Raw genomic sequence first — 26,470 nt, 5'->3', positions numbered from 1 at the left:
TTTTAACCTCAGTCCAGGAGCTAACAGCTGGTTGAGCTATTAATAAAAGCGACACATCCCAACTTCAAGCCTATATTTCTATTTACTTTCCTTCGAGACAGACATTACTGCTCAGGGCAAATTTATAAACTGCCAAATTCAGAGTGGATTTGAATTCCAAATAAAACACCCAGGTGTTTTTCCTGCTTCCAATGACAGTAAAGTTCCTTGCTGTAGACCAACCTACTCACTAAAAGCAACCAGAAATTCGGGATGAAATACACTGAAGAATCTATTTGAAGGCACTGGAGAGCTAGCAAAGCAGCCAGGTGTGAGGTCAGGTTTCCAGAAAGGAGAAGCACCTAGAGAGGAAGGCCAACATTCTCCGATCCTCTTCCCCTCAAACGGCATAGAGCCAAACGGCCAACTGAGCAGAGCAGAAGCGATGGTCTTGTAGGTGCAGAGCCAAGTGAAGGCTTCTGGAGGTGCTGTGGGGCTGTAGAGGCCAGAAATGGACTTCACGGCTTGCTGAGGAAACTGGGCTATGATAAATATCCCAGACTTCCAGGTCGAATCCCACAGGGCTACTTCCTGGTGGCAAAAGAGGACTGGAAACTCACCAGCTCTCTCACAAAAGACCGAAACTCAGCTTTATACCAGCTCAATTCCAGACTTGATTAAGGTAACCTGCCCTATTTTAACCGCCTGCCAGAGAACAAAACTAAATCCTCTTTGGAAGAAAAAGTCAGTGAGAGCCCTGAAATATCTCTGTATTTATTCATACACAACAAAACACAATCACTGAAATGAAGAATTCAGCAGTGGATTTAAAAGCAGACTAGACAGAGCAGAGGAAAGGATCAATGAACAGGAAGCAGGCCAACAGAAATATATCCAGACTGAGACACAGGGAATCAAAAAGAATAAAAAGTACAGAAGAGCTTATGAAGGACAGAGGAAACGTAGAAATATCTAACAAAGATGAAATTAGGGTCTCAGAGGAAGAGGAGACAGAACTGCAGCATGGCAAAACTGACAAGGCATGAAGCTCAAGAGTCAGGAAATTCCACAAATCCCAAACAGGTTCAGCACAAGGAAAACAACTTCTAGGCATATTATGGCAAAATTGCTGAAAAAAAAAGAGAAATATCTGAAAAGGCAGGTGGAAGGAAAAGTCAAATGTCTTCAAAAGGACAAGAAGACTAACAGTAGACATTTCACCAGAAACAACAAAAGACAGATGACAACTGAAAGACAACGTAAAGGGGCTTACAGTCACTGTCAACCCAGAACTCTGCAGTCAGTGAAAAGACTCTTCAAAAACAAAAGTAAGCTGGGCGTGGTGGCTCACGCCTGTAATCCCAGCACTTTGGGAGGCTGGGGTAGGCAGACGGCTTGAGGTCAGGAGTTCAAGACCGGCCTAGCCAACATAGTGAAGCCTAGTCTCTACTAAAAATACAAAATTAGCCAGGTATGGTGGTGGGCGCCTGTTATCCCAGTTACTTGGGAAGCTGAGGCAGGAGAATCACTTGAACCAGTGAGGCGGAGGTTGCGGTGAGCTTCGATTGCACCACCGCACTCCAGCCTGGGCAACATGAGCGAGACTCTGTCTCAAAAAAAAAAAAAAAAAAAAAAAAAGTAAAGTGAAGATGTTTTCAGACAAACAAAAGGATAGAATTCATTGCCAACATACTGGTACTAAGAGAAATACTAATGAAATACAGAAGGAATATGGTCTTAGGTAGAAAAATAGAAATATAAGAAATGAGGAGCAATGGGAATATAAACATGTGAATAAATCAAAAGGATATTTACTGCATAAAACAATAAAAGATATCCTGTAGAGTTTATAAAGAGAGAATTAAGCTGAATGACTACAAGGGCACAAAGGGCTGAAGGTAAGTGGAAGGTAAATTATTACAAGGTCTGTAGGTCTGTGCATTGTCTAAGAAGTAATAAAATTATTCATTTACATTATTAGGCTCTACATGTGGACTTACTAGTCAAGAATTTAGCAAACCAACAGAGAAGAAAATACTTAACGTCGGAGGATGCAAGGGAAAAAGAAACGCAAAGCAGGTGGAACTAATAGAACACAACCAGTGAGATGTTGGTGTTAAACCCCAATAAACTAGTACTTACATTAAATGTAAAAGAACTAAATACACCAAATAAAAGACAAAGATTGTTAGAGCAGATGAAAGTCCAAAATCCAACGATAGGCTACTAACAGAAGATACACTTTAAATATAAGGACATAAAAAGTTTGAAAGTGAAAGCATGGGAAAATGTATACCATGCAAAAACATGAAACCAAAGAAAGATGGTGCAGCTATACTGATATTGTAAGACAAGAAGCATTACCACTGACAAGAAGTGCATTTCATAATGATAAAAGGGCCAGTCTACTAAGAAAATAACAGAAACTCACAAACAGGTCTAAAATAGAAAGAATAAAGCTCTGTTGTAAATGGTCTAGACGTGGTTAGGTTATCCTTACTAGGCTACGTAATTGCCTGTTTCCTTGTCTGCCTCTCCTGGTAGACTACAGTTTCTTGACAACAAATACGATCCTCATGGTCATCACTGCATTCCCAGGATGGTGGCAGAAAGAAAAGACTTAAAGAATAAACAAAGCAAATCACACAACTCATTTAGCATCATCGTGCTTTTGCCCAAACCATAACCCAGAGTTACAGATGGGGAAACTGAGCCACACGTGTGGGCAGCCACTCAGGGGTTAAGCTTTGAGAATACGTTTGCTAGTGATCTTTGAAAAAGGAGACTTGACACGGGTGCTTCAGAGATGCCAACATCGACACAAACGAAATCTCTACAGTCAAATCAATACAGTCTACTTACACCAGTCTCAAAGCATTCTGTAATTCAGATGGAGAGAAGGCCTGAAATAGTCAAAAAAAAAAAAAAAAAAAAAAAAGGAGGAAACATATCAAGGGAAGAAAAAGAACAGTCTGTGGTTGAAACCAGAAGTTGGTTTTATAAAGACACAAAAAATAAAAACAAAACATAAACGAGCACGCTGATGAATAATGACATGGCTTTGGTGTGAACTGTGCACATCAGATGCAAGTTAGAACCTGGGATGAGTTGGTGGGGGACCCGTTAAGCAAGGAGCCATTATTGCTGGCCACTTCCCACTCCCCACATCTCATATGTCTCGCTGAGCCTGTCAGCACCCTTCCAACAGCAGGCAGAGATGTCACACTGACAGGCAGAGATGTCACACTGACTGAACACACAAGCAGAAGTCTCACTTCCTGAACGGCATCAGCAATGTTCCAAGGGAACAGAAATAGAGTGCACTCTTCCAGTACATTTTCTTCGAGAATCTGAAGCTGGAAAATGAAAAACAACCCCATTTCTTCTCCATTTCTCAGGATCCCATCAATGTATGGCCAGCTTCCCTTAGGAGGTTGTTTGGCTGCAAGTTACCAACATTCATCTCTTCCATTTTTTAGGTGCATTCAGGCCTCACGCCAAGATTCATGCCTAAAAGCCAGGAGTATGAAAGACCCTCTGAAGAGCGGACAGTAAGGGAGCCACAACTATTAGACAGAACTCCGAGCCAGGGATATAGAGCGCTCCAATTCCTCCACCAGTGAGCCCTGTTAGAGCTCAGGCAAGTGGCTCACCTTTCTCGTCTGCCTTACAGACAAGTGATAAAACTTCATGGCTTAATAACTGTAAAATCCCTGGGGACTAAGGCTCTCTAGATACAAGGTGGTGCCTTACGAGGCCCCGGGATATCCTAGCTGCCTGCCTCTCCCTAAATATATTCCGACTGACAATGTGAAAAATGGGAAAAGCAACCTCTGCTCTGCAAACTGAGCTCACATCCCACCGAACCTGACTCCTGTGTGCAACTCTTCTACTTTCTGGAAGTGGGGTCTGAGTTCCGAGCCTTCTGGGAACTGGTATATGACATCATCAGAAATAGAGCATCCCTACCCACTGTACAGGAGTGTGATGCAGAGTAAATAAAATTTTTTATTTTTATTTTTAGAGATAGAGTCTCCCTCTGTTGCCCAGGCTGGAGTGCAATAGCATGATCATAGCTCACTGCAACCACAAACTTCTGGGCTCGAGTGACCCTCCCATCTCAGCCTCCCAAGCAGCTGGGAGTACAGATGCACATCATCACACTAATTATTATTTTTTTAAAGATGGGGTCTCACTATATTGCCCAGGTTGGTCTTAAGCTATCCTCCTGCTTCAGCCTCTCAAAGAGCCGAAATTACAGGTGTGAGCCACTGTGCCCAGCCTTAAATAAAATTAATGCACACAAAAGGCTGAGCACAGGCCTTGATACCAAAAAATGTTCAATGAACTGCTTTGTTATTGTGATTATTGAACAAACTTTTAAAGATTCGCTGTTACACCACATCCAAACTCCACGTGCCCCACGGCCACAAATGCCAACAAAGCCAGAACAGCTAAGCCTAGAGAAGCACCTGTCCCCACCTGTGACACCCCGTGTGGCCCCCCATCTCCTCCACCAGGACCCTGTGGTGCAGCATACAGAGTTGGAGTTGGGCTGCAAATCGATGCGGGAGGAGCGGGTGCTTGGGCCAGCTCCACCACGGAGCAGCGGCTCCATCGCAAGAATCTCAGGAGGCCAGCGGCGCATGTTTATGAGACGCCGTGAGCTGCCGAGAAGTAAAACATACGGACAAAGCTCCAGCCCTACCTGGATCTCCAATCACACTCCTACTGGGGAGCTGTGTTGATTTCCCTAGATCTTCTGCCCCCTAAAAAGAAAACTCCGAGTCCCCTAATAGTTGCCTTAGCCAAAGCCTCCCTCCAAGCTGGCTGACTTTATGCTGAAAACCTTTTCTTGGCTTCAACAATGTTTGTTCTTCCAGAATAAGAATGGGAAGTTTGGATTTTATCTTTCCCCACAATCCTTAATCCTGATTAGCCACTCTTAAAACAACTGACATCAACGCTGACATTCCAGTGAGAGTAAACAGCACAACCCAGGCCTTCAACGTCTGCCCTCTTAAAATGCCCCTAAAAAATAAATAAAAGAACACACCCTTAAGAGCTTTGACCTATGTTTTGGCTGTGTTAAAGGCAGACATTTCAAAAGCGGTCAAAATAGAGTTCTTTAGTAATTCTTCTGAACAAAGGCTGAGCCACTATAATCTGTAACTGGAGTAAAAACATATTCTTGACTTAAAGATAACCCATTAGATGTATAACTTGGACACACTCCTCTCAAAGGTTCCTTTGTAGGGAAATGGTTCAGGCGGTGGTATTTCAGCATGAGACACAAAAATGTTTCAAAACCCCACATTTTATATGTAGTGGTGGCAAGGCAGAGAAAAGCTTTCTAATAACTAAACGTTTGAAACCCGAAGGAAACCTGTTTCTTTCCCAAGCAGTTCTCGTTTTTAAAGGATTTAATGAAATAAGTGAAAAGGAATAGTGTCTAGTTGACAGGCGAAAGAAGAAAACAAAGAAAATGGTTTCCCCCCTAAAGGTTTATTTCATTTTACATCTGTAAACAATTTCAAAGTAAACTGTCCCAAGTTTTCCCTAGTAGAGAGAAAGAGATTTCGTAAACTTCCTGGGTTCCTCTACTTTATTTTCTTATCAGATGCATTTCCAGGCAAAAAATCAAAACCCTCCTGGAAAGGAGTTTGGATCCCGGAAACGCTCCAGCCTGACGACACTCACTTCCTAGGCGCAGCATACTCTAAAGAAGGCATCAAGGGGATGGTACCCCAGGAACCTCCGAACCAGACAACACTGGGGAGGGGCTTCAGAAGAGCTTAAGAGAAAATGGAAGCAAGTGTTACCCAAGTCATTTCAGGATCTGGCTGTCCGGTTCTCCCACTGGCCTGCCGGTCATGCTGTATCATTTCCACTCTGTATTAGTCAGCTTGGGCTGACAATACCACAGACGGGACCTTCAACAATAGACTTTTTTTTGAGACAAGGTCTTGCTCTGCCACCCAGGCTGAAGTGCAGTGCAGGCTCAGCCTCCTAGGCTCAAGCCATCCTTCCACTTCAGCCTCCCTAGTAGCTGGGACCACAAGCGTGAGCCACTATGCCCAGCTAATTTTTGTATTTTTTTGTAGAGATGGGGTTTCGCTATGCTGCCCAGGCTGGTCTCAAACTGCTGGACTCAAGCGATTCACCCGCCTTGGCCTCCCAAAGTGCTGGGATTACAGGCATCAGCCACTGCACCTGGCCCAACAATAGATTTGTATTTCTCACAGTTCTGGAGGCTGGAAGCTCAGATCAAGGTACCAGCAGATCTGGTTCCTGGTGAGGCCTCTTCCTGGCTTGCAGGTGGCCCTGTTCTGCTGTGTGCTCACATGGTAGGGAGAAAGATCTCTCTTTCCATCTTCGTCTTCCTATAAGGACACCTGCCCTATAGGACAGCTGGATCAGGATGGGGTGGATCAGGGCGCCACCCTTTAGGACCTCCTCTAACCTTAATCACCTCCACAAAGGACCTGTCTCCAAATACACTCTGGGGTTTGGGACTTCAATGTATGAAACTTGAGGGGGCACAATTCAGTCCACAACACACTCATACTTCCATGTGGCTGCTAGTCAGAGGGACAGAGACTTCTGGTGGGGCCTGTATGGGCTACAAAGCTCAGGAGGTGATGGCTTTCAACCTGCCTTTGAGGGCTGGCTGATGGAGAAGGCAGGTATGACTCAGAGCAATAACAGAAAAAAACAAAAAAACAACTTCAACATGCATTTTTTTTTAACTAATGGAGGGAAATAAGTAAATGAGGGCTTGACAGGAAGCCCTGTGGCCATTCAGGTAGGACAGTTTCTTCAATGGGCCAGGCCAACCTGGGCTATACGAAATATGTGGCTTCATTGGGCCCTGGTGGTAAATGCCAGGAGCACCCCACGGGTATTCTAACAACCCCCGATCCTCCACCCCCACATTTCCATCTTCGCTCTGGGTGGGTGGCACAGCTCGAGGCTGAGAACCACTGAATTAGACACTCCCCTGAGGCTCCTTTTAGCTTCACAGTCGCATAGTTTCATGAAATTATATCCCCTGATCACGGGAACACAGCCTAAAATAGTATGCAATCTACAGTGTTAGACTGTCCTCAAGTGTCAGCCGTTGGCTCCAGATTCATAGCTAAAGATTTCAATGTTGGAATCATCCAGGGCTCAGGCCTTGGGCCTCTTCTGTCTGCATCCATTCCCTTGGGCTTAACACCCAGGCTCATGGTTTTAAATACCATCCATACGCTGAACATTTCCAAATTTACATTCCCGCTAAGACCTTCCTCCTGAACACCAGACACATATCCCACCACCTACAAAACAGGTCCACCTACACTGAGCAGCATTAACATGTCCAAATTTCCCCACACCTGCTCCACTCACAGCCTCCCTATATCTCAGCTGAGGAGACTGCAGGTCTTCCCTTGTGCCAGCCACAATCCTTGGCACCCTCTTCCAGGCCATGCCCCCCTCCAGTCCATTAGCACATCCTGTTGGCCCCACCTTCAGAATATAGCCCACCAGACCTCTTCTCACCACCGCCAATGCTACTTTCCATTACCTTCTGCCTGGACAGTAAGAACGGCTTCCCAATGCAGGGAGACAGAGAGAAAACAAACACTTATTACAAAAAAGGAACTTGAGAATTCCCACTGGTTTAATTTGCTTTTAAGTCTTGATAATTTATTTGAAATTTCCAAGCAAGATTATTTTTTTAAATTGAGAAACCATGCAGAGATCACTGTTAGAGGTGAGGGATATCCCAATTACCCTGACTTGATCATTACACATTGTAGACAGGTATCAAAATCTCACATGTATCCCCAAGATAGAAAACAACTATGATATACCAATTTAAAAATACAAAAAAATAAAAAGAAAAGAAATGGTGCTTTCAAAACCAGGATGGGGCTGAATGCCGTGGCTCACACTTACTATCTCAGCACTTTGGGAGGCCAAGGTGGGAGAACTGCTTGAGGCCAGGAGTTTGAGACCAGCCTGGGCAACACAGTAAGACCCCATCTCTACAAAAACTTAGCCTAGCATCGTGATGCGCACCCATGGTCCCAGCTACTCAGGAGGCTGGGACAGGAGAATCACTTGAGCCCAAGAGGGAAAGGCTACACTGAGCCGAAATTGTACCACTGCAGCCTGGGTGACAGAGTGAGACCTTGAAGAAAGAAAAGAAAAAAAAAAAAAAATAAGATGGGCTATCATCTTTCTAATATCTAAGAGGACCTAATATATCCTATACATAGTATTTAGTATTTCACTCACAGCTGGCTTTTGTATGCTTCCTGATTCCATGCAAATATTTCTTCTTGGTACAATATATTTTATACATCTAGAAAGGTAAATAAAGCATAGCCCAGAGTTTTTTGTTTGTCTGTTTGTTTGGGAGGCTCTGAAGCCTTATTCCTTGTATCTATCCTTGAGGGCAATAAGGGGTGGATTATAATCGCAGTTTTCCAGTCCTGGGAGAACACAAACACAATGAGGCTATTTGTGGCCCATCTTGAGTTCACATGACCTTTATACTTAAAATTCCCCCTTTTCCTTCTCCTGTATTCTTTTATGATTCTTCATATCTTGCATGATTTATTGGGCACTCAATATATGCCAGGCACTCTGCTAAACAATTCACTCACTCAGCAAATACTTATTGAATTTACTGAGTGCCGGGAGGTGTCTGAATAACAACCCTAGATATAATAACTTACTATTTGGAACAAAAAAATAAGTAAAATACACAGTGTGTGGGTGGTGAGAGGAACTGTGGAGAAAAATCAAGCAGGAAAGGGGGATGGGATGTTTTGGAGTGGGGGTCAGGGGGCTGAACTCCTAGGGAAGATGGTCAAGAGATACCTCACTGTGGCGGCTCAGGGGAGGGGCAACCAGCCCATGTAAACCTGTTGCTTAATCTTCATAGGTTACAGATGGAACAATATGATACCATCTTATAGACGATAAAGGTCACAGAATTAAGAACTGGAGGGTCTGAGATTTTCAACCCAGGTCTGTAGGACTCCAAACACCTCATTCTTAATTACCCTCCAACTGTACTGCTTTCAGATTTATCGAAACTAAAGACTGAATTCTACTGTGCAAGCATTTCTATAGATCAACATGAAGGTAGATACTGCAGAGACAAAAATCATTTTATACAGAAAGGTCAAATTCTGTAATAGCTCTCCATTAGATATATCGGGAGAGAAATTCAAAGAGGTAACCCAATCTTCTTAACCTGACGTTCAACAAGAATGGTAATTCTAGAGCTTACACTTTGAGACATTAAATCGGCTCAGCTCTAGGCATCCAATTGACTATGGATAGACTTTAATTTAGCCCAAATCCAACAAATGTGGAAAGCATCCCAGCTGCCCCTTTAACACATGCAAATGAACATGACACACTGGCTGGAACTAAAATTAAACCCACCTAAAATGCATCCCACACTGTGGGATGAATATTCAAACATCTGTTTGGACAAACTCATATTTCAAAAACTTTGAAAAAAAATATATGTACATATAGTTTTGGGGACTTTGTAGGGACTTGCAAGGGAGGCAGATGAGAAAGCCAGCCCACATGCTGGTGAGCCATGAGAAAGAACACCATTCTTCTCTCAGCTCACAGGAAAAGTATGTAAAGATAAAATCTTGTGGGAAAACTAGCTCTTAAACCACATGGTGGAAAGAAATTCAGACCATCTCATGGAGATGTCATGCCAAGCAGTCGACTGAAGTCATCAGGGAAGATTTCTGCACTAGATTCTGCTAGACTTTATTCCCCTGAGTTTAGGCCAAGCCCTTCTTAAAAGCTACATGGACCCTTTCTGGTCTTAAGTCAGTAGCGCTTAATCACTGGGCAAGTTATCCACATTCCGGGTGCCTCCGTTTCCTCTCTGTGTATGAAGATAAGCTTCAAGCCTATCTTAAAGGGTTGTGTGGATCATGTGGGTGGGGGCCGGAGAAGCGCCTGGCATGGGCTGCTTGGCCTGGTTAGCCTGGGGATGGGCTGGCGGTGGGGAAGTACACATCTGGGACCCTCTGAAAAAAGTGAAGGATCCTGTCCCCAGAAATGCACCTACATATACACTTGCGATCTTGCACACAGCTTCGGCCTCAACACTTTCACAACATCCCAAAGCCCATGCATGGCTCCCTGGAGGTCCTTGGACCCCAGGCTGTCACCCCTTATTTTAGATACAGTACTTAGTACTTTAGTATTTTAGATACAGTTAGTCAAGCTGACTTCAACCAGGACAGCATAAGGACTGAGTAGAGCTGGCTTTAGAAAAGAAATTAATGGATGACAGGAAACATTAATCAAAGACAATCTTTTGGAGTGGAGTTAGGAAAATGCTGAGATTCTTACTATGACCTAAGATATGTATGTTTACATATACTCATATGTATCAGATATTAACACACAAACACACACACACACTTTTCCCTGGCCCTAAAAAAAAACTGTAAAGCTACACATTTCTTAAATATGAGCTGGAACAGGTGAACAGAGCTGACTAGAACCCAAAGAAAGCTGTTAAGAAAGGAAGCTCCTGGCAGTTAACTGGCACCTACACTGTCCATAAAGTTCCTTGAGAGTAGAAGAGGAAAATCTTCTTTCACTGTATGCTGTGTGTGTGAATGTAGTTTCACTGGCCATTTGTCTCTCTCCACCTCTCCCTCCCCCATCAATCCCCGAAACTCCCGCCCGTGAAATTAGACCCTTGCTGGCTCTCTGGGAGCCCCACGCTTTCCTGGTAGGGCTTCTGCACTTCCTTCTTCCTGGGTGTCCCCACCCAATTCACCCCTCTTGGGACCTGTCCTGACCCTCCCACCCTCCTGAGTACCTCAAAAGTATTAATGCAAAGTAGACTGCCCAACCCATGGAGCTACACGACCTCACTTCCTGGTGCACCTACCACCCCTAGCAGCTGGAATGGGACCAGATTTTTCTGGCTGAAATGCTAGGATCCGAGCACAGAGTCTGACATATGGTAGATGTGTAATCCATATTCCATTCACTGATGAATGAATGACTCTAACTTAGCAGGAAGTTATACCAAGCACCCAGCGAAACAGCTATCTTCAAAATGCAGCTCCTTATTTTTTAATAATCTGAAACAAGACTAATTCACTGAGAATTCCAATGTGAAAGACCTCCCAATCAAGGTTCTTATCAGCAAAGCTTACAGGTATGGGATAACAATGAGGGTTATGCATATCACTTTCCTGATAAGTGGTGACAAATACTCTTTTTAAAATGCCTAGCAACCTCCTGAGCTGAGCTTCATAGACCCCAAAGTACCCTCCACTCTCAAGATCTTTGAAGAATAAAAAGGGGTGGGCACGGTGGAGCATGACTGTAATCCCAGCACTTTGGGAGGCTGAGGCGGGCGGATCACTTGAGGTCTGGAGTTCGAGACCAGCCTGGCCAACATGGTGAAATCCCATCTCTACTAAAAATACAAAAATTAGTCAGGTGTGGTGGCAGGCAGCTGTAATTCCAGATACTCGGAAGGCTGAGCCACAAATTGCTTGAACCTGGGAAATAGAGGAGTAGAGGCTGCAGTGAGCCGAGATCACACCACTGTATTCCAGCCTAGGAAACAGAGCAAGACTCAGTCTCCAAAAAAAAAAAAAAGAAAAGAGAAGAAAAAGAAAGTGGTTCATGTTTGTGATTCCAACACTTTGGGAAGCTAAGGCGGGAGGATGACTTAATGCCAGGAGTTCAAAACCAGCCTAAGCTAATGGAGAGACTTCACCTCTACCAGAAAATAAAAATAAAAAATTTTAAATAAATACCATCTGGGTGTAGTGGTGAATGCCTATAGTCCTAGCTACTCAGGAGACTGAGATGGGAGGATTGCTTGAACCCAAGAGTTTGAGGTTACAGTAGCTATGATCGCACCACTGCACTCCAACCTGGGTGATAGAGTGAGACTCTATCTTTAAAAACAGAAAGAAAGGAGGGTGGAGCCAAGATGGCCGAATAGGAACAGCTCCGGTCTCCAGCTCCCAGCCCCAGCGACACAGAAGACTGGTGATTTCTGCATTTCTGCTTGAGGTACCGGTTTCATCTCACTAGGGAGTGCCTAACAGTGGGTGCAGGACAGACGGTGAAGCGCACTGTGCGCGAGCCGAAGCAGGGCGAGGCATTGCCTCACTCGGGAAGTGCAAGGGGTCAGGGAGTTCCCTTTCCTAGTCAAAGAAAGGGGAAACAGACGGCACCTGGAATATCGGGTCAGTCCCATCCTAATACTGCGCTTCTCCAACGGGCCTGGAAAACGGCACACTAGGAGATTGTGTCCCGCACCTGGCTCGGAGGGTCCTATGCCCACGGAGTCTCGCTGATTGCTAGCACAGCAGTCTGAGATCAAGCTGCAAGGCGGCAGCGAGGCTGGGGGAGGGGCGCCCGCCATTGCCCAGGCTTGCTTAGGTAAACAAAGCAGCCAGGAAGCTCGAACTGGGTGGAGCCCACCATAGCTCAAGGAGGCCTGCCTGCCTCTGTAGGCTCCACCTCTGGGGGCAGGGCACAGACAAACAAAAACTCAGCAAAGAACCTCCACAGACTTAAATGCCCCTGTCTGACTGACAGCTTTGAAGAGAGTAGTGGTTCTCCCAGCACGCAGCTGGAGATCTGAGAACAGACAGACTGCCTCCTAAAGTGGGTCCCTCACCCCTGAGCAGCCTAACTGGGAGGCACCCCCCCAGTAGGGTCAGACTGACACCTCATTCAACCGGGTACTCCTCTGAGACAAAACTTTCAGAGGAACTATCAGACAGCTGAATTTGTGGTCTCACGAAAATCCGCTGTTCTGCAGCCACCGCTGCTGACACCCAGCCAAACAGGGTCTGGAGTGGACCTCTAGTAAACTCCAACAGACCTGCAGCTGAGGGTCCTGTCTGGTAGAAGGAAAACTAACAAACAGAAAGGACTTCAACACCAAAAACCCATCTGTACATCACCATCACCAAAGACAAAAAGTAGATAAAACCACAAAGATGGGGAAAAAACAGAGCAGAAAAACTGGAAACTCTAAACAACAGAGCACCTCTCCTCCTCCAAAGGAACGCAGTTCCTCACCAGCAACGGAACAAAGCTGGATGGAGGATGACTTTGATGAGTTGAGAGAAGAAGGCTTCAGACGATCAAACTACTCTGAGCTACGAGAGGAAATTCAAAACAATAGCAAAGAAGTTAAAAACTTTGAAAAAAAATTAGAAGGATGGATAACTAGAATAACCAATGGAGAGAAGGGCTTAAAGGAGCTGATGGAGCTGAAAGCCAAGTTTCGAGAACTACGCGAAGATTGCAGAAGCCTCAGTAGCAGATGCGATCAACTGGAAGAAAGGGTATCACTGATGGAAGATGAAATGAATGAAATGAAGAGAGAAGGGAAGTTTAGAGAAAAAAGAATAAAAAGAAATGAACAAAGCCTCCAAGAAATTTGGGACTATGTGAAAAGACCAAACCTACGTCTGATTGGTGTACCTGAAAATGATGGGGAGAATGGAACCAAGTTGGAAAACACTCTGCAAGATATTATCCAGGAGAACTTCCCCAATCTAGCAAGGCAGGCCAGCATTCAGATTCAGGAAATACAGAGAACGCCACAAAGATACTCCTCGAGAAGGGCAACTCCAAGACACATAATTGTCAGATTCACCAAAGTTGAAATGAAGGAAAAAATGTTAAGGGCAGCCAGAGAGAAAGGTCGGGTTACCCACAAAGGGAAGCCCATCAGACTAACAGCTGATCTCTCAGCAGAAACTCTACAAGCCAGAAGAGAGTGGGGGCCGATATTCAACATTCTTAAAGAAAAGAATTTTCAACCCAGAATTTGCTATCCCGCCAAACTAAGCTTCATAAGTGAAGGAGAAATAAAATACTTTACAGACAAGCAAACGCTGAGTGATTTTGTCACCACCAGGCCTGCCCTAAAAGAGCTCCTGAAGGAAGCACTAAACATGGAAAGGATCAACCGGTTCCAGCCACTGCAAAAACATGCCAAATTGTAAAGACCATCGAGGCTAGGAAGAAACTATAGCAACTAACGAGCAAAATAACCAACTAACATCATAATGACAGGATCAGATTCACACATAACAATATTAACGTTAAATGTAAATGGGCTAAATGCTCCAATCAAAAGACACAGACTGGCAAACTGGATAAGGAGTCAGGACCCATCAGTGTGCTGTATTCAGGAAACCCATCTCACGTGCAGAGACACACATAGACTCAAAATAAAGGGATGGAGGAAGATCTATCAAGCAACTGGAAAACAAAAAAAGGCAGGGGTTGCAATCCTAGTCTCTGATAAAATAGACTTTAAACCAACAAAGATCATAAGAGACAAAGAAGGCCATTACGTAATGGTAAAGGGATCAATTCAACAAGAAGAGCTAAATATCCTAAATATATATGCACCCAACACAGGAGCACCCAGATTCATAAAGCAAGTCCTCAGTGACCTACAAAGGGACTTAAACTCCCACACAATAATAATGGGAGATTTTAACACCCCACTGTCAGCATTAGACAGATCAACGAGACAGAAAGTTAACAAGGATATCCAGGAATTGAACTCAGCTCTGCACCAAGCAGACCTAATAGACATCTACAGAACTCTCCACCCCAAGTCAACAGAATATACATTTTTTTCAGCACCACACCACACCTATTCCAAAATTGACCACATAGTTGGAAGTAAAGCTCTCCTCAGCAAATGTAAAACAACAGAAATTATAACAAACTGTCTCTCAGACCACAGTGCAATCAAACTAGAACTCAGGATTAAGAAACTCACTCAAAACCGCTCAACTACATGGAAACTGAACAACCTGCTCCTGAATGACTATTGGGTACATAATGAAATGAAGGCAGAAATAAAGATGTTCTTTGAAACCAATGAGAACAAAGACACAACATACCAGAATCTCTGGGACACATTCAAAGCAGTGTGTAGAGGGAAATTTATAGCACTAAATGCCCACAAGAGAAAGCAGGAAAGATCCAAAATTGACACCCTAACATCACAATTAAAAGAACTAGAAAAGCAAGAGCAAACACATTCAAAAGCTAGCAGAAGGCTAGAAATAACTAAAATCAGAGCAGAACTGAAGGAAATAGAGACACAAAAAACCCTTCAAAAAATTAATGAATCCAGGAGCTGGTTTTTTGAAAAGATCAACAAAATTGATGGACCGCTAGCAAGACTAAAGAGAGAAGAATCAAATAGATGCAATAAAAAACGAAAAAGGGGATATCACCACCGATCCCACAGAAATACAATCTACCATCAGAGAATACTACAAACACCTCTATGCAAATAAGCTAGAAAATCTAGAAGAAATGGATAAATTCCTCGACAAATACACCCTCCCAAGACTAAACCAGGAAGAAGTTGAATCTCTGAATAGACCAATAACAGCTTCTGAAATTGTGGCAATAATCAATAGCTTACCAACCAAAAAGAGTCCAGGACCTGATGGATTCACAGCTGAATTCTACCAGAGGTACAAGGAGGAACTGGTACCATTCCTTCTGAAAGTATTCCAATCAATAGAAAAAGAGGGAATCCTCCCTAACACATTTTATGAAGCCAGCATCATCCTGATACCAAAACCTGGCAGAGACATAACCAAAAAAGAGAATTTCAGACCAATATCCTTAATGAACATTGATGCAAAAATCCTCAATAAAATACTGGCAAACCGAATCCAGCAGCACATCAAAAAGCTTATCCACCATGATCAAGTGGGCTTCATCCCTGGGATGCAAGGCTGGTTCAACATACGCAAATCAATAAATGTAATCCAGCATATAAACAGAACCAAAGACAAAAACCACATGATTATCTCAATAGATGCAGAAAAGGCCTTTGACAAAATTCAACATCTCTTCATGCTAAAAACTCTCAATAAATTAGGTATTGATGGGACGTATCTCAAAATAATAAGAGCTATCTATGACAAACCCACAGCCAATATCATACTGAATGGGCAAAAACTGGAAGCATTCCCTCTGAAAACTGGCACAAGACAGGGATGCCCTCTCTCACCGCTCCTTTTCAACATAGTGCTGGAAGTTCTGGCCAGAGCAATCAGGCGGGAGAAGGAAATAAAGGGTATTCAATTAGGAAAAGAGGAAGTCAAATTGTCCCTGTTTGCAGATGACATGATTGTATATCTAGAAAACCCCATTGTCTCAGCCCGAAATCTCCTTAAGCTGATTAGCAACTTCAGCAAAGTCTCAGGATACAAAATTAATGTACAAAAATCACAAGCATTCTTGTACACCAATAACAGACAAACAGAGAGCCAAATCATGAGCGAACTCCCATTCACAATTGCTTCAAAGAGAATAAAATACCTAGGAATCCAACTTACAAGGGATGTGAAGGACCTCTTCAAGGAGAACTACAAACCACTGCTCAATGAAATAAAAGAGGATACAAACAAATGGAAGAACATTCCATGCTCATGGGTTGGAAGAATCAATATCGTGAAAATGGCCATACTGCCCAAGGTAATTTATAGATTCAATGCCATCCCCATCAAGCTACCAATGACTTTCTTCACAGAATTGGAAAAAACTACTTTAAAGTTCATATGGAACCAAAAAAGAGCCCGCATCGCCAAGTCAATCCTAAGCCAAAAGAACAAAGCTGGAGGCATCACGCTACCTGACTTCAAACTATACTACAAGGCTACAGTAACCAAAACAGCATGGTACTGGTACCACAACAGAGACATAGATCAATGGAACAGAACAGAGCCCTCAGAAATGATGCCGCATAGCTACAACTATCTGATCTTTGACAAACCTGACAAAAACAAGAAATGGGGAAAGGATTCCCTATTTAATAAATGGTGCTGGGAAAACTGGCTAGCCATATGTAGAAAGCTGCAACTGGATCCCTTCCTTACACCTTATACAAAAATTAATTCAAGATGGATTAAAGACTTATATGTTAGACCTAAAACCATTAAAATCCTACAAGAAAACCTAGGCAATACCATTCAGGACATAGGCGTGGGCAAGGACTTCATGTCTAAAACACCAAAAGCAATGGCAACAAAAGCCAAAATCGACAAATGGGATCTCATTAAACTAAAGAGCTTCTGCACAGCAAAAGAAACTATCATCAGAGTGAACAGGCAACCTACAGAATGGGAGAAAATTTTTGCAACCTACTCATCTGACAAAGGGCTAATATCCAGAATCTACAATGAACTCAAACAAATTTACAAGAAAAAAACAAACAACCCCATCAAAAAGTGGGCAGAGGACATGAACAGACACTTCTCAAAAGAAGACATTTATGCAGCCGAAAAACACATGAAGAAATGCTCATCATCACTGGCCATCAGAGAAATGCAAATCAAAACCACAGTGAGATACCATCTTACACCAGTTAGAATGGCCATCATTAAAAAATCAGGAAACAACAGGTGCTGGAGAGGATGTGGAGAAATAGGAACACTTTTACACTGTTGGTGGGACTGTAAACTAGTTCAACCATTGTGGAAGTCAGTGTGGCGATTCCTCAGGGATCTCGAACTAGAAATACCATTTGACCCAGCCATCCCATTACTGGGTATATACCCAAAGGACTATAAATCATGCTGCTATAAAGACACATGCACACGTATGTTTATTGCGGCACTATTCACAATAGCAAAGAGTTGGAACCAACCCAAATGTCCAACAACGATAGACTGGATTAAGAAAATGTGGCACATATACACCATGGAATACTATGCAGCCATAAAAAATGATGAGTTCGTGTCCTTTGTAGGGACATGGATGAAACTGGAAAACATCATTCTCAGTAAACTATCGCAAGGACAAAAAACCAAACACCGCATGTTCTCACTCATAGGTGGGAATTGAACAATGAGAACTCATGGACACAGGAAGGGGAACATCACACTCCAGGGACTGTTGTGGGGTGGGGGGAGGGGGGAGTGACAGCATTAGGAGATACACCTAATGCTAAAGGACGAGTTAATGGGTGCAGGAAATCAACATGGCACATGGATACATATGTAACAAACCTGCACATTGTCACATTGTGCACATGTACCCTAAAACCCTAAAGTATAATAAAAAAAAAAAATAAAAAAAAATAAAAACAGAAAGAAAGATGTGGACAAGAGCCTTTCCTTTAGTACAGGGTGTGGAGATGTGGCACCTGTCCCTACTGTGTTTCTGCTCAATTTAACATCTATTGTGCTGGGTAGTTCATTTTTCCTTTCTAATCTTTAGAATATTTCCAACATAAGCTGTCCCAATAAGCAAGAATTTAGATTTTCTTCCTCCAAGGTTGGGAACAATGACAAATTTTGCAATTTTGTGAATGGATCATAAAAATAACAAGTGATCACTAAATATAAAGCCAGTCACACAACTCTCTTTCTGACTTTCATGCTCTGGCCAGAAACCCACAGCCTCTGCACACTGCTACAGGGCACCTAAAGACTAGCGCTGAATCTAGAACCATCCTTCCACTGCCTATAGGTGAAGTTCCGTTGCCATATACCTCAGGATTTTTCCTAGTTTTACAGCACACATTCAATTTCCCAGAGTAATGGGGAAGTTCTAGCGTCACAGGTGAAAGCGATGTACTGGTTTGTGTGAAAGCAAATGAAGCTGCAGCAAGCACGTGCTTAGTGGGGTACTTACTGGTCATGCCGGGTGTCAGGGATGGCTCTGTCCATTCGCAGCTTATCACTCTCCACTTGGTTGAACTTGTTGCGGGCGTAAGGGTCCTGCCCGGAGCGGACCATCGTCCCTCCAACGTAAGCTTCCTGGTTAAAGTCTGGCCACCGTACTTTCCCTAAAAAGAGCAGAGGGTAGGGATGAGGGAAAATGTGACCAAGTGCTCATCACAGAGACTGCAGTAAGTGTTAACTCAAGAAATCACATCCATGGCTTCTTCATATAGTGGCCATTTCAAACAACAAACTAGCTGAAAACAGCACAAGCAAGCATCATCCTGTCTACAAGCCAGAGAACAGGAAACTGCAGGTTTGCCGTTTACAGCATGAAAGTTAAAGGCCTGGCGTACAGGCATCTGTCCAGTGAAGAAAGTAAGATCAAAGTACCCATAACTGTGGCATCATTTGTGTTTTCTATAAAAGGAGATGTTCTCAGCTTGTCCCACCTTTCCAGGGATTATAATGTTGACATTATCTCAGGTAGGGTGAAGAAGATCATGTATAAACTGCACATAAGGTATTCCATCATGTAACATCAGGTAACACAAAAATAAATGTTTATACAAAAAATAACCCCTAAAGAATAGGATATCAAAATACCCTTTGGTGAGACCTTGTCAAGGGGTCCTTTTTGCAGCTGTTAGTATGCCTGACCCCATGGGGAGAAAGTGAAGGATGTGGCTCCCAGAGGTGTCCTCATATGCAAAGCAGGGGCCTGGCCATTCCTAACACACACATCATACCTGTTCTCTTCCTGGAAGGAAGGAAGCCAAGGCAGCCTGCCTGTCCCCGGCATTGGCCTGAACCCCAGAATGCCAGGTACAAGGTTCTCCAAGAACACACCACTGCACTGAGGAGCTCTACCCTAGGGTAGAGGCAGTGTTGGCGACCAAGGAGCATTGAGAGGAGAGCACTGATAGGCGAGTGAAGTCAGGATGAGCTCAAGTATAATAAAGGCAGAGCCAGAGAAATGCATGAAGGCAGGACGCTCAAACAGCAGAAGAAAGGTGGAAGGAGAGGCAGACTTGAGGCAAGGAGAACATTTATGATTCTGTGTCAACCTGGGTTTCAATCATGCACCATTCACCATTTGCCACCTATATGATCTTGGATACGTTATTCATTGTTTGAAATTAAGTTTCCTACAAAATAAGTAAATAGACTAACAAAAGGTTCTTCATGAGGACTTAATGGCCTACAATGTTCCACTTCATAGATATGACAAACTAAAAAATAATAATAAACACCACCAACAACCCTGCTCACATGAAACTCACACAATTTCCAGTGGTTGGAACTGCCATGAAGAAACATAAGGCTGTTATGGGGGTAGGGATTACAGGGTTCCTGTTCTATATGGGGTGGTCTGGTAAGGCCTAACAAGATGATTTTGAGCAGATAACTGAACAAAGGCAGGGTGTGGGCGTGCAACTCTCTGGGAGAATAGGGCACCGCAGTGCAAAGGTCCTAGTGTCGACATGAGCATGCCCATTCGGGAACCAGCCAGGAGGCCAGTGTGACTAAGGAGCATGTGAGAGCCTGGCCGTCAGAGCCAAGGTTGGAGAGGGGAAGGCAGGGCTGCCAGCAGCTACACAGAACAGGGAAGCAAGGGGGAGACAGCTCTTTTGCAGCGTGTCAATCCTTGGGTCGTGCAGGTGACCTTGAAAACACGGTATGATAATAGCATGTGTACCTCCGTATCTACTTTGCCAACAGAAATCCCTCATTATGCAATTGAAGGACCATTGTGTTCCTTTCTCTATTTCAGAGATGAGGAAACTGAGAATCAGTTACATGTAATTTGTTCAAGACAGAAGAGTAAATTTTCTATCTAAAAGCTCATCTGCTTCTTGTTGCAATGGTCCTGCGAGGTCAGAACCCCTATCTCATCACAGCTGGTTGCTGTGGAAATGATGCTTGGGGGGGCGGGTCACAGAAGCCTGGCCTCTCAAATAGAAAATCAGTTCCAAAACCCACGAGCCTGGCTACAGCGATGATACCACGGCCCCAATAAACAGCTGCGTGTGGGAGCCGGCCAAGGTGTCAGCATTTTCTTATGCCTCAAATAAAATGTTTCCAAAACATTTTACTGGAAACACGTTTTCCGTGCAAAGACCATCCTAAAAATACTTACTTATCCTCCACTCTCTCCTCATCTTCCTGCCTTCACCCTCATATATTTTCAAGGATGAGAAGAAAAATAACACCTATCTGCGCTCAAGAGCGAGCAGCCTCTACTCCTCACCAGTGAGTTTATCCTTTCACGGACTAATACAAAAGAGGCTTTGAAGCTTTTGTTAAAATCTAAACTAGCAGTACCTACAGCAGATTTCCAATAAGCTGGTTCTAACAAACGTATTTAATGTCCTGAATACCCTGCACCACAGAACTTTGAACTATGGAATAAAGAACTATGACGGAGTCCCATGCACAGCCAGAGAAGAGACCACCACCTGACAGAGGTTTCATCCTACCATGTAACTCTGCTTACAGCCTACTTGCTTCTCACCGGCGTGCTGGGGACAGCAAAGTCTGAGGACTCTGGTTGGTGTGGGCCTGTGTGCAAGGAGAGCAGTGGCCATGGGATAAGGCCTCTGCACAGCTCTAGAAGCTTCAATCCCATTTCCACCCATATATCTCTTTGTGCTCTCACACCCCCACCGCCCTTCTGGAATAAGACCATCACAGCACAGGGTGTGCAAGAAGTCTAATGCCAATCAGTCACAGGGCAGCTCAGATCCTGGCCTGCGGTGCATGCTAGGTGACTCCACATGAGGTGTCATGCTAGATCCTACAGGGAGAATCAGCACACACAGGCCCGTGACCCATGCTGTGGACTTCATGTTCTAGGAGGTGGAGGGAGACAGACAAGAATCAAATGACCGTACTAGGCCAGGCACACTGGCTCACGCCTGTAATCCCAGCACTTTGGGAGGCCGAGGTGGGTAGATCACAAGGGCAGGCGTTCGAGACCAGCCTGGCCAACATGGTGAAACCCTGCCTCTACTAAAAATACAAAAAATTAGCCGGACGTGGTGGCAGGCACCTATAATCCCAGCTACTTGGGAGGCCAAGGCAGGAGAATTGCTTGAACCCGGGAGGTGGAGGTTGCAGTGAGCCGAGATTGCACCACTGCACTACAGCCTGGGCCACAGTGCAAGACTCCATCCAAAAAAAAAAAAAAAAAGGAATTAAATGACCATACTAATAAATGTACCAATAAAAATTGAGCTAAGTGCTCTGAGGGTGAAAAATGAAGCATCTCATCTTATCTAGACTGGGAAACCAGGGGCGGCTTCCCTGCAGAAAGAATATTTGAACTGAGATTTGAATCATGAGTAAAAATGAACTAGGAGAAGCCCTTGAAACTTCACAAAAATAGCAACTTTCTTCAGCACCCAAAGACTACATGAGCCTACTGAGCGGTACCCTGCCCTGCCCCCTTCCTTTGACACAGGAGCATCTTCAATAGGACCCTGGTGTGGGCCCTGCCTTGCCTTGTGGCAATCTCCCCGAGACACACAGCTGTTTTACTAGAGACAGACTATCAACAGTATTTCTTTCATAAAAGCTTAGCAGTACTGGAATACTACAGGGGCTTTCAAGTTTGCTTGACAATGACACACATTTAACATTGTGACCCAGGTGTCACAATGCAAACATACACACCCAACTGATACAAAAGTCTCACAATACCAAACTTACCCTCACTATATGCGATGAACAGATCTATTCTATTTTTGTTTTAGGTATCTCCCAAAACTGGCTTCACCACCTAATGATGGGTCACAACCCACAATTTGGAAAACGCTAAGCTAAAGAACCATTACTAAAATTGGTTATTTCTGTACTATATAGAATTAGCTAGGGTTGAAGCCATCCCCGGAGGCAAAGGCAGGAAAATCCATAGAGAACAAGGTTTGCAGAGGGCACATGCATCCCAGCCCAACCCCACACAGACAGGGACATGGCGAGAGGTACACAGAGTAGGGTATGAGTCAGAGGTTAGAGAGAAACAGCCACAAAACAACCAACAAAACGTCTGAATATACTGCCTTCCTAAAAATATGACATGACATCCATACATCATCTTGTGCTTTTATCATCTCTTTAAAAATCTTTAAAAATAGTTCTTGAGATTAAAGAGCTTTACAAAATAAAAATATATGAGAATCTCGGGAAAGTGGACTTGGCTAAGCAGAAGCAGCTGATGGAAAATACTTCAAAGATACAACATTTTACATGAGGAGGCAGAAACTAGCTTCATCACCAAAGATGACAGGAAAATAAAACGTACATTTAAATAACATGAGAAAGGTATTTAAATAACATGAGAAAAGAAACAGAGCATTATCCTAAGAAGGGCTGCGAAAACAGATTGCTTATTAAATAAGGTTATGAAAATATTTTTAAGGAAATTTCTTTCCAGAAGACAGACTTCTCTTAGACGCGGTCTTTGAAACCAAAGAAGGAATTATTTGACCTTACCAGCCTTGAAACCCCTGATTCAGTAAAAATGAGAAGCTTACAGCTGATTATTCTGCAGACAGAACAAGTCACCTGTCTGCGACCCCGTGCCGACCTACCTGGGCTGGAATGAGGTCTGCGCTAGTCCCAGTCAAACCCTCAGGCGGTCCCACAGACTGCCCTGCCCCACACATGCATGGTCATGTCCTCGAGAAGCACTCGGCCCACAAGGGTCTCACTCTCCTTGGCTGCTGGTCCTGTCCCTGCCACTTCTCGTATTCTCCTCGGCTGCTGTCCTGCCCCTGCCACTCCTCGTATTCTCCTGGGCTGCTGGTCCTGTCCCTGCCACCACTCGTATTCTCCTCGGCTGCTGTCCTGCCCCTGCCACTCCTCGTATTCTCCCGGGCTGCTGTCCTGCCCCTGCCACTGCTTGTATTCTCCCGGGCTGCTGTCCTACCCGTGCCACTCCTTGTATTCTCCTGGGCTGCTGGTCCTGCCCGCGCCACTCCTCGTACTGCTCTAGGCTCCCCTTCCCACCCAGGTGAAGACAGAGCTCCTCACCTCACAGACTCAGCCTCGCCCGCAGCACCCCAGCATCCCACATGCGCAGTCCACAAGCACCTGTCAACGGCTTTACTACTGAGGGTCTCGTCCTGGGTCGAAGGTACCGGAGGCTGACTGTGAAAAGGAATCCAATCCTGCGCGTGACTGGGAGGAACGCAGCTTCGTGTTAGTTCTTACACATCACATCGCTGCGCGCCGATCCAGCCGCATCTGAGACATGCTGTGGTCGTGCGCCGGCCGCGTACTCCTACGCCTCTTTCGCTCGTTTGCAGGCATTTTTTTAATGTGTTCCTCCGCAAAGCCTGTCAGCCCTCCCGAGCCTGCCTAACCTATCAGTCAGATCCCTGGCTGGAGCACGGGGGAACAGAGGGTGCGGAACTGGCCAACAGGGGTCCAGGCCAATGCTGTGTCACCGATAAGGATTCAAGGACTTGAGCAGAGGAGGAGCCGAACACACACACGCACGTACGCACGCATGCACACACACACACACACACACAAACAGAGCACAAAATCCAAGCATGAGGGTGAGCCTGGCTCACTGACTCCCTCTGACACTCTGGTTTGTATCAAACGGAAATAATATTCCACTTCTGGGGTTGTTATAACAACTAAACGAGATGACCACAGCAAAAGCCCTACACTACTAACTATAAAATTAACTGATATTTACAGGCAGAAATGACCGAACACAAACAGAATGCCCCTGCCTCTCTGATGTAAACCCCTATGCCCTCACGCAGAAAGGGCTGCTGGGAACCACCCAGCCACCAGGCCCTCTGTGACACCCATGAGGGGTGTCCCACTCTGCAACTAGCCCCGGGAGGCAAGCAGGAAGCATAGAGGGAATCCCTGCTTTCTTCTTGGGGTTCCTCTGGGCACTGCCCAGGCGAGCAGGGGTGCAGACCTGTGGATACACTGAATTCATGCCCTGCTGTCACCCACGAGTACCTCCTGCCCTCCCCACAGCGCTGTGAGAAGAGAGAAGGTAGGGCCAGTGGATGATTTCATCTACATCTACACTTGTATCCTTCTATTTCCATCTGCTGCTCCCAAGAAACACCTGGAAATAATAACTCAACGCCATTCTCTGCTTGCTTCAGGCAGGGGGAGATGTGAGACAGGTCCCATGTCAGGTGGAGTGGGGAGGAAGAGAGGCTTGCTCTGAAGCCAGGGGTGTTAGCGCTCGAAAGAGGAATAGTCCAGACACAGCCCACTTTACAAAATGGAAGTGCCAGGGGCCTACTCCAAGAGAAAATTAGTTTTACTCTCAGCCATATCATGATCAGTTAGGTCCTTACGTTTTCCATTTAAGCTGTTTTTCACACTCCTTGGCGGTACTGGGTCTGAGAAACCCCAGGACTGTGCAGAGATGGGAAGCACCAGCCCTCTGCCCCTCACCTGTGCATGCCTTTTTCTCCTGCTCTCTGCATCACCCAGAGGGCTACTGAGGGCCACAAAGTCTGTGGGGGCTCCCACTCAGATGCGGAACTTCTCCTTCTCAGTGGGGATGAGGTGAGGAGAAGCGGGGCCTGCCTGCTGACAGCAGCTTGTGTGCTGGATGGGGCAAGAATGCAGGGGCCTGTGTCCTCGGGTGGACCTGTACTTTCCCATCTCCTGTCGAGACCCAGACCCACCCTCTCTCAATCCTAGGGTTGGAAGAATACTAAAGGGACATCTCGCACTTGCTGTCCTGAGGAAGGTATGGGTGACCTCATAAGACGATATTTTATTTTGGGTCTTAATTTTGGAGAAAAACAATCCACCACCCTCTATTTTCCCCAAGTTGAACAGAACAGCCCAGTACAGTGAAAACACCAAGCCCAAGTAAATGTACAGAAATTAACAAACACCTCACTGGAAAGACCCGCCATCCAAAAGTGAGGAGGAGATGGGATAGCTCCATAACCAAAGCCAAGGTTCCAAGAAAGCCCCGGAGAAAGGGCACTTGGGCTGGGTCTTGAAGCTTGAGCAGGAGCGTGCCAGATGCAGGAGGGATGTAACAGAAGACACCTGGAGACAGAAGAGACCCAGTAGGGAGGGACGGCAGGCAGGAGGTGAGGGGGCCCTGTGCCCAGTGGCTGCAAATCCTCTAGCCCGGGCTGAAGTACTTGAACCTTACTCCCCACATCCTAGAGTGCACAGGATATTTGGAGCAAATTAGTGCTGATCCACTTTGCACTCCAGGCATGTGCCTCTGGCTGTGGAACGAAGGATGCTCAGACAGGAGACGAAAGCGAGGAGGCTGACGACCCCGGTGCGAGCGTGTACAGCCTAGTGCACATCTGCCCCCTGCTCAGGAAGGTCCTGCCCCTATCTGAAGATGTGTCCCCAGCCAAATGCCATGTCACCTCCAAGCCAGCCCAGCCCCTGCAAGCCCCCAACTCACATCCAGGTCTCTGCTCACCTCCGGCTTCCGTAGCCAGCGGTGCCTCCCCAGGACTCCCTCCTCCTCCAGGAGGAGCCATGGTGGAATCTGTGGCAGGGTGGGCACAGCACCTCTCAGGAAGGCTGCCATGCTTCCACTAACCTGGCTAATACTTCATTACTGTTTTGTCAGTCTCGTCCGCAACCCCAGAAGATTTACCTGGGAACCCTTACTAAACCTGGTCTTCCCAGCCATGCCTGCACCGCTGATGCTGTGCATACTTACAGATAAGGCAGGGCCACTGCGATGTATGTGTCTACCCCTCCTGCCGGATGAGCCGGCTAAGCTGCCT

The 26,470-nt window shown here is 45.2% G+C and overlaps 1 protein-coding gene across 3 annotated transcripts in view; it reads right to left on the bottom strand.

Moving 5' to 3' along the window:
• The window catches only part of GALNT2 (polypeptide N-acetylgalactosaminyltransferase 2), a 220,440-nt gene that overhangs the window by 65,860 nt on the left and 128,110 nt on the right, over positions 1-26,470 (bottom strand). For 2 of the 3 annotated variants that reach the window (XM_032137499.2, XM_058430440.1), the window contains exon 3: positions 18,685-18,838. In XM_032137499.2, the coding sequence (XP_031993390.1) occupies positions 18,685-18,838 (154 nt within the window). Of the gene's footprint in view, positions 1-18,684; positions 18,839-23,747; positions 24,010-26,470 lie in introns of those variants that run through there. The other variant, XM_058430441.1, reaches the window with a different exon arrangement.

Source organism: Hylobates moloch, unplaced genomic scaffold (assembly GCF_009828535.3).
Source record: "Hylobates moloch isolate HMO894 unplaced genomic scaffold, HMol_V3 SCAFFOLD_18, whole genome shotgun sequence".
NCBI classification, from domain to species: Eukaryota; Metazoa; Chordata; class Mammalia; order Primates; family Hylobatidae; genus Hylobates; species Hylobates moloch.
The sequence above is the reverse complement of the archived record's forward strand: the minus strand, read 5'-3'. Positions and strand labels throughout refer to the sequence as shown.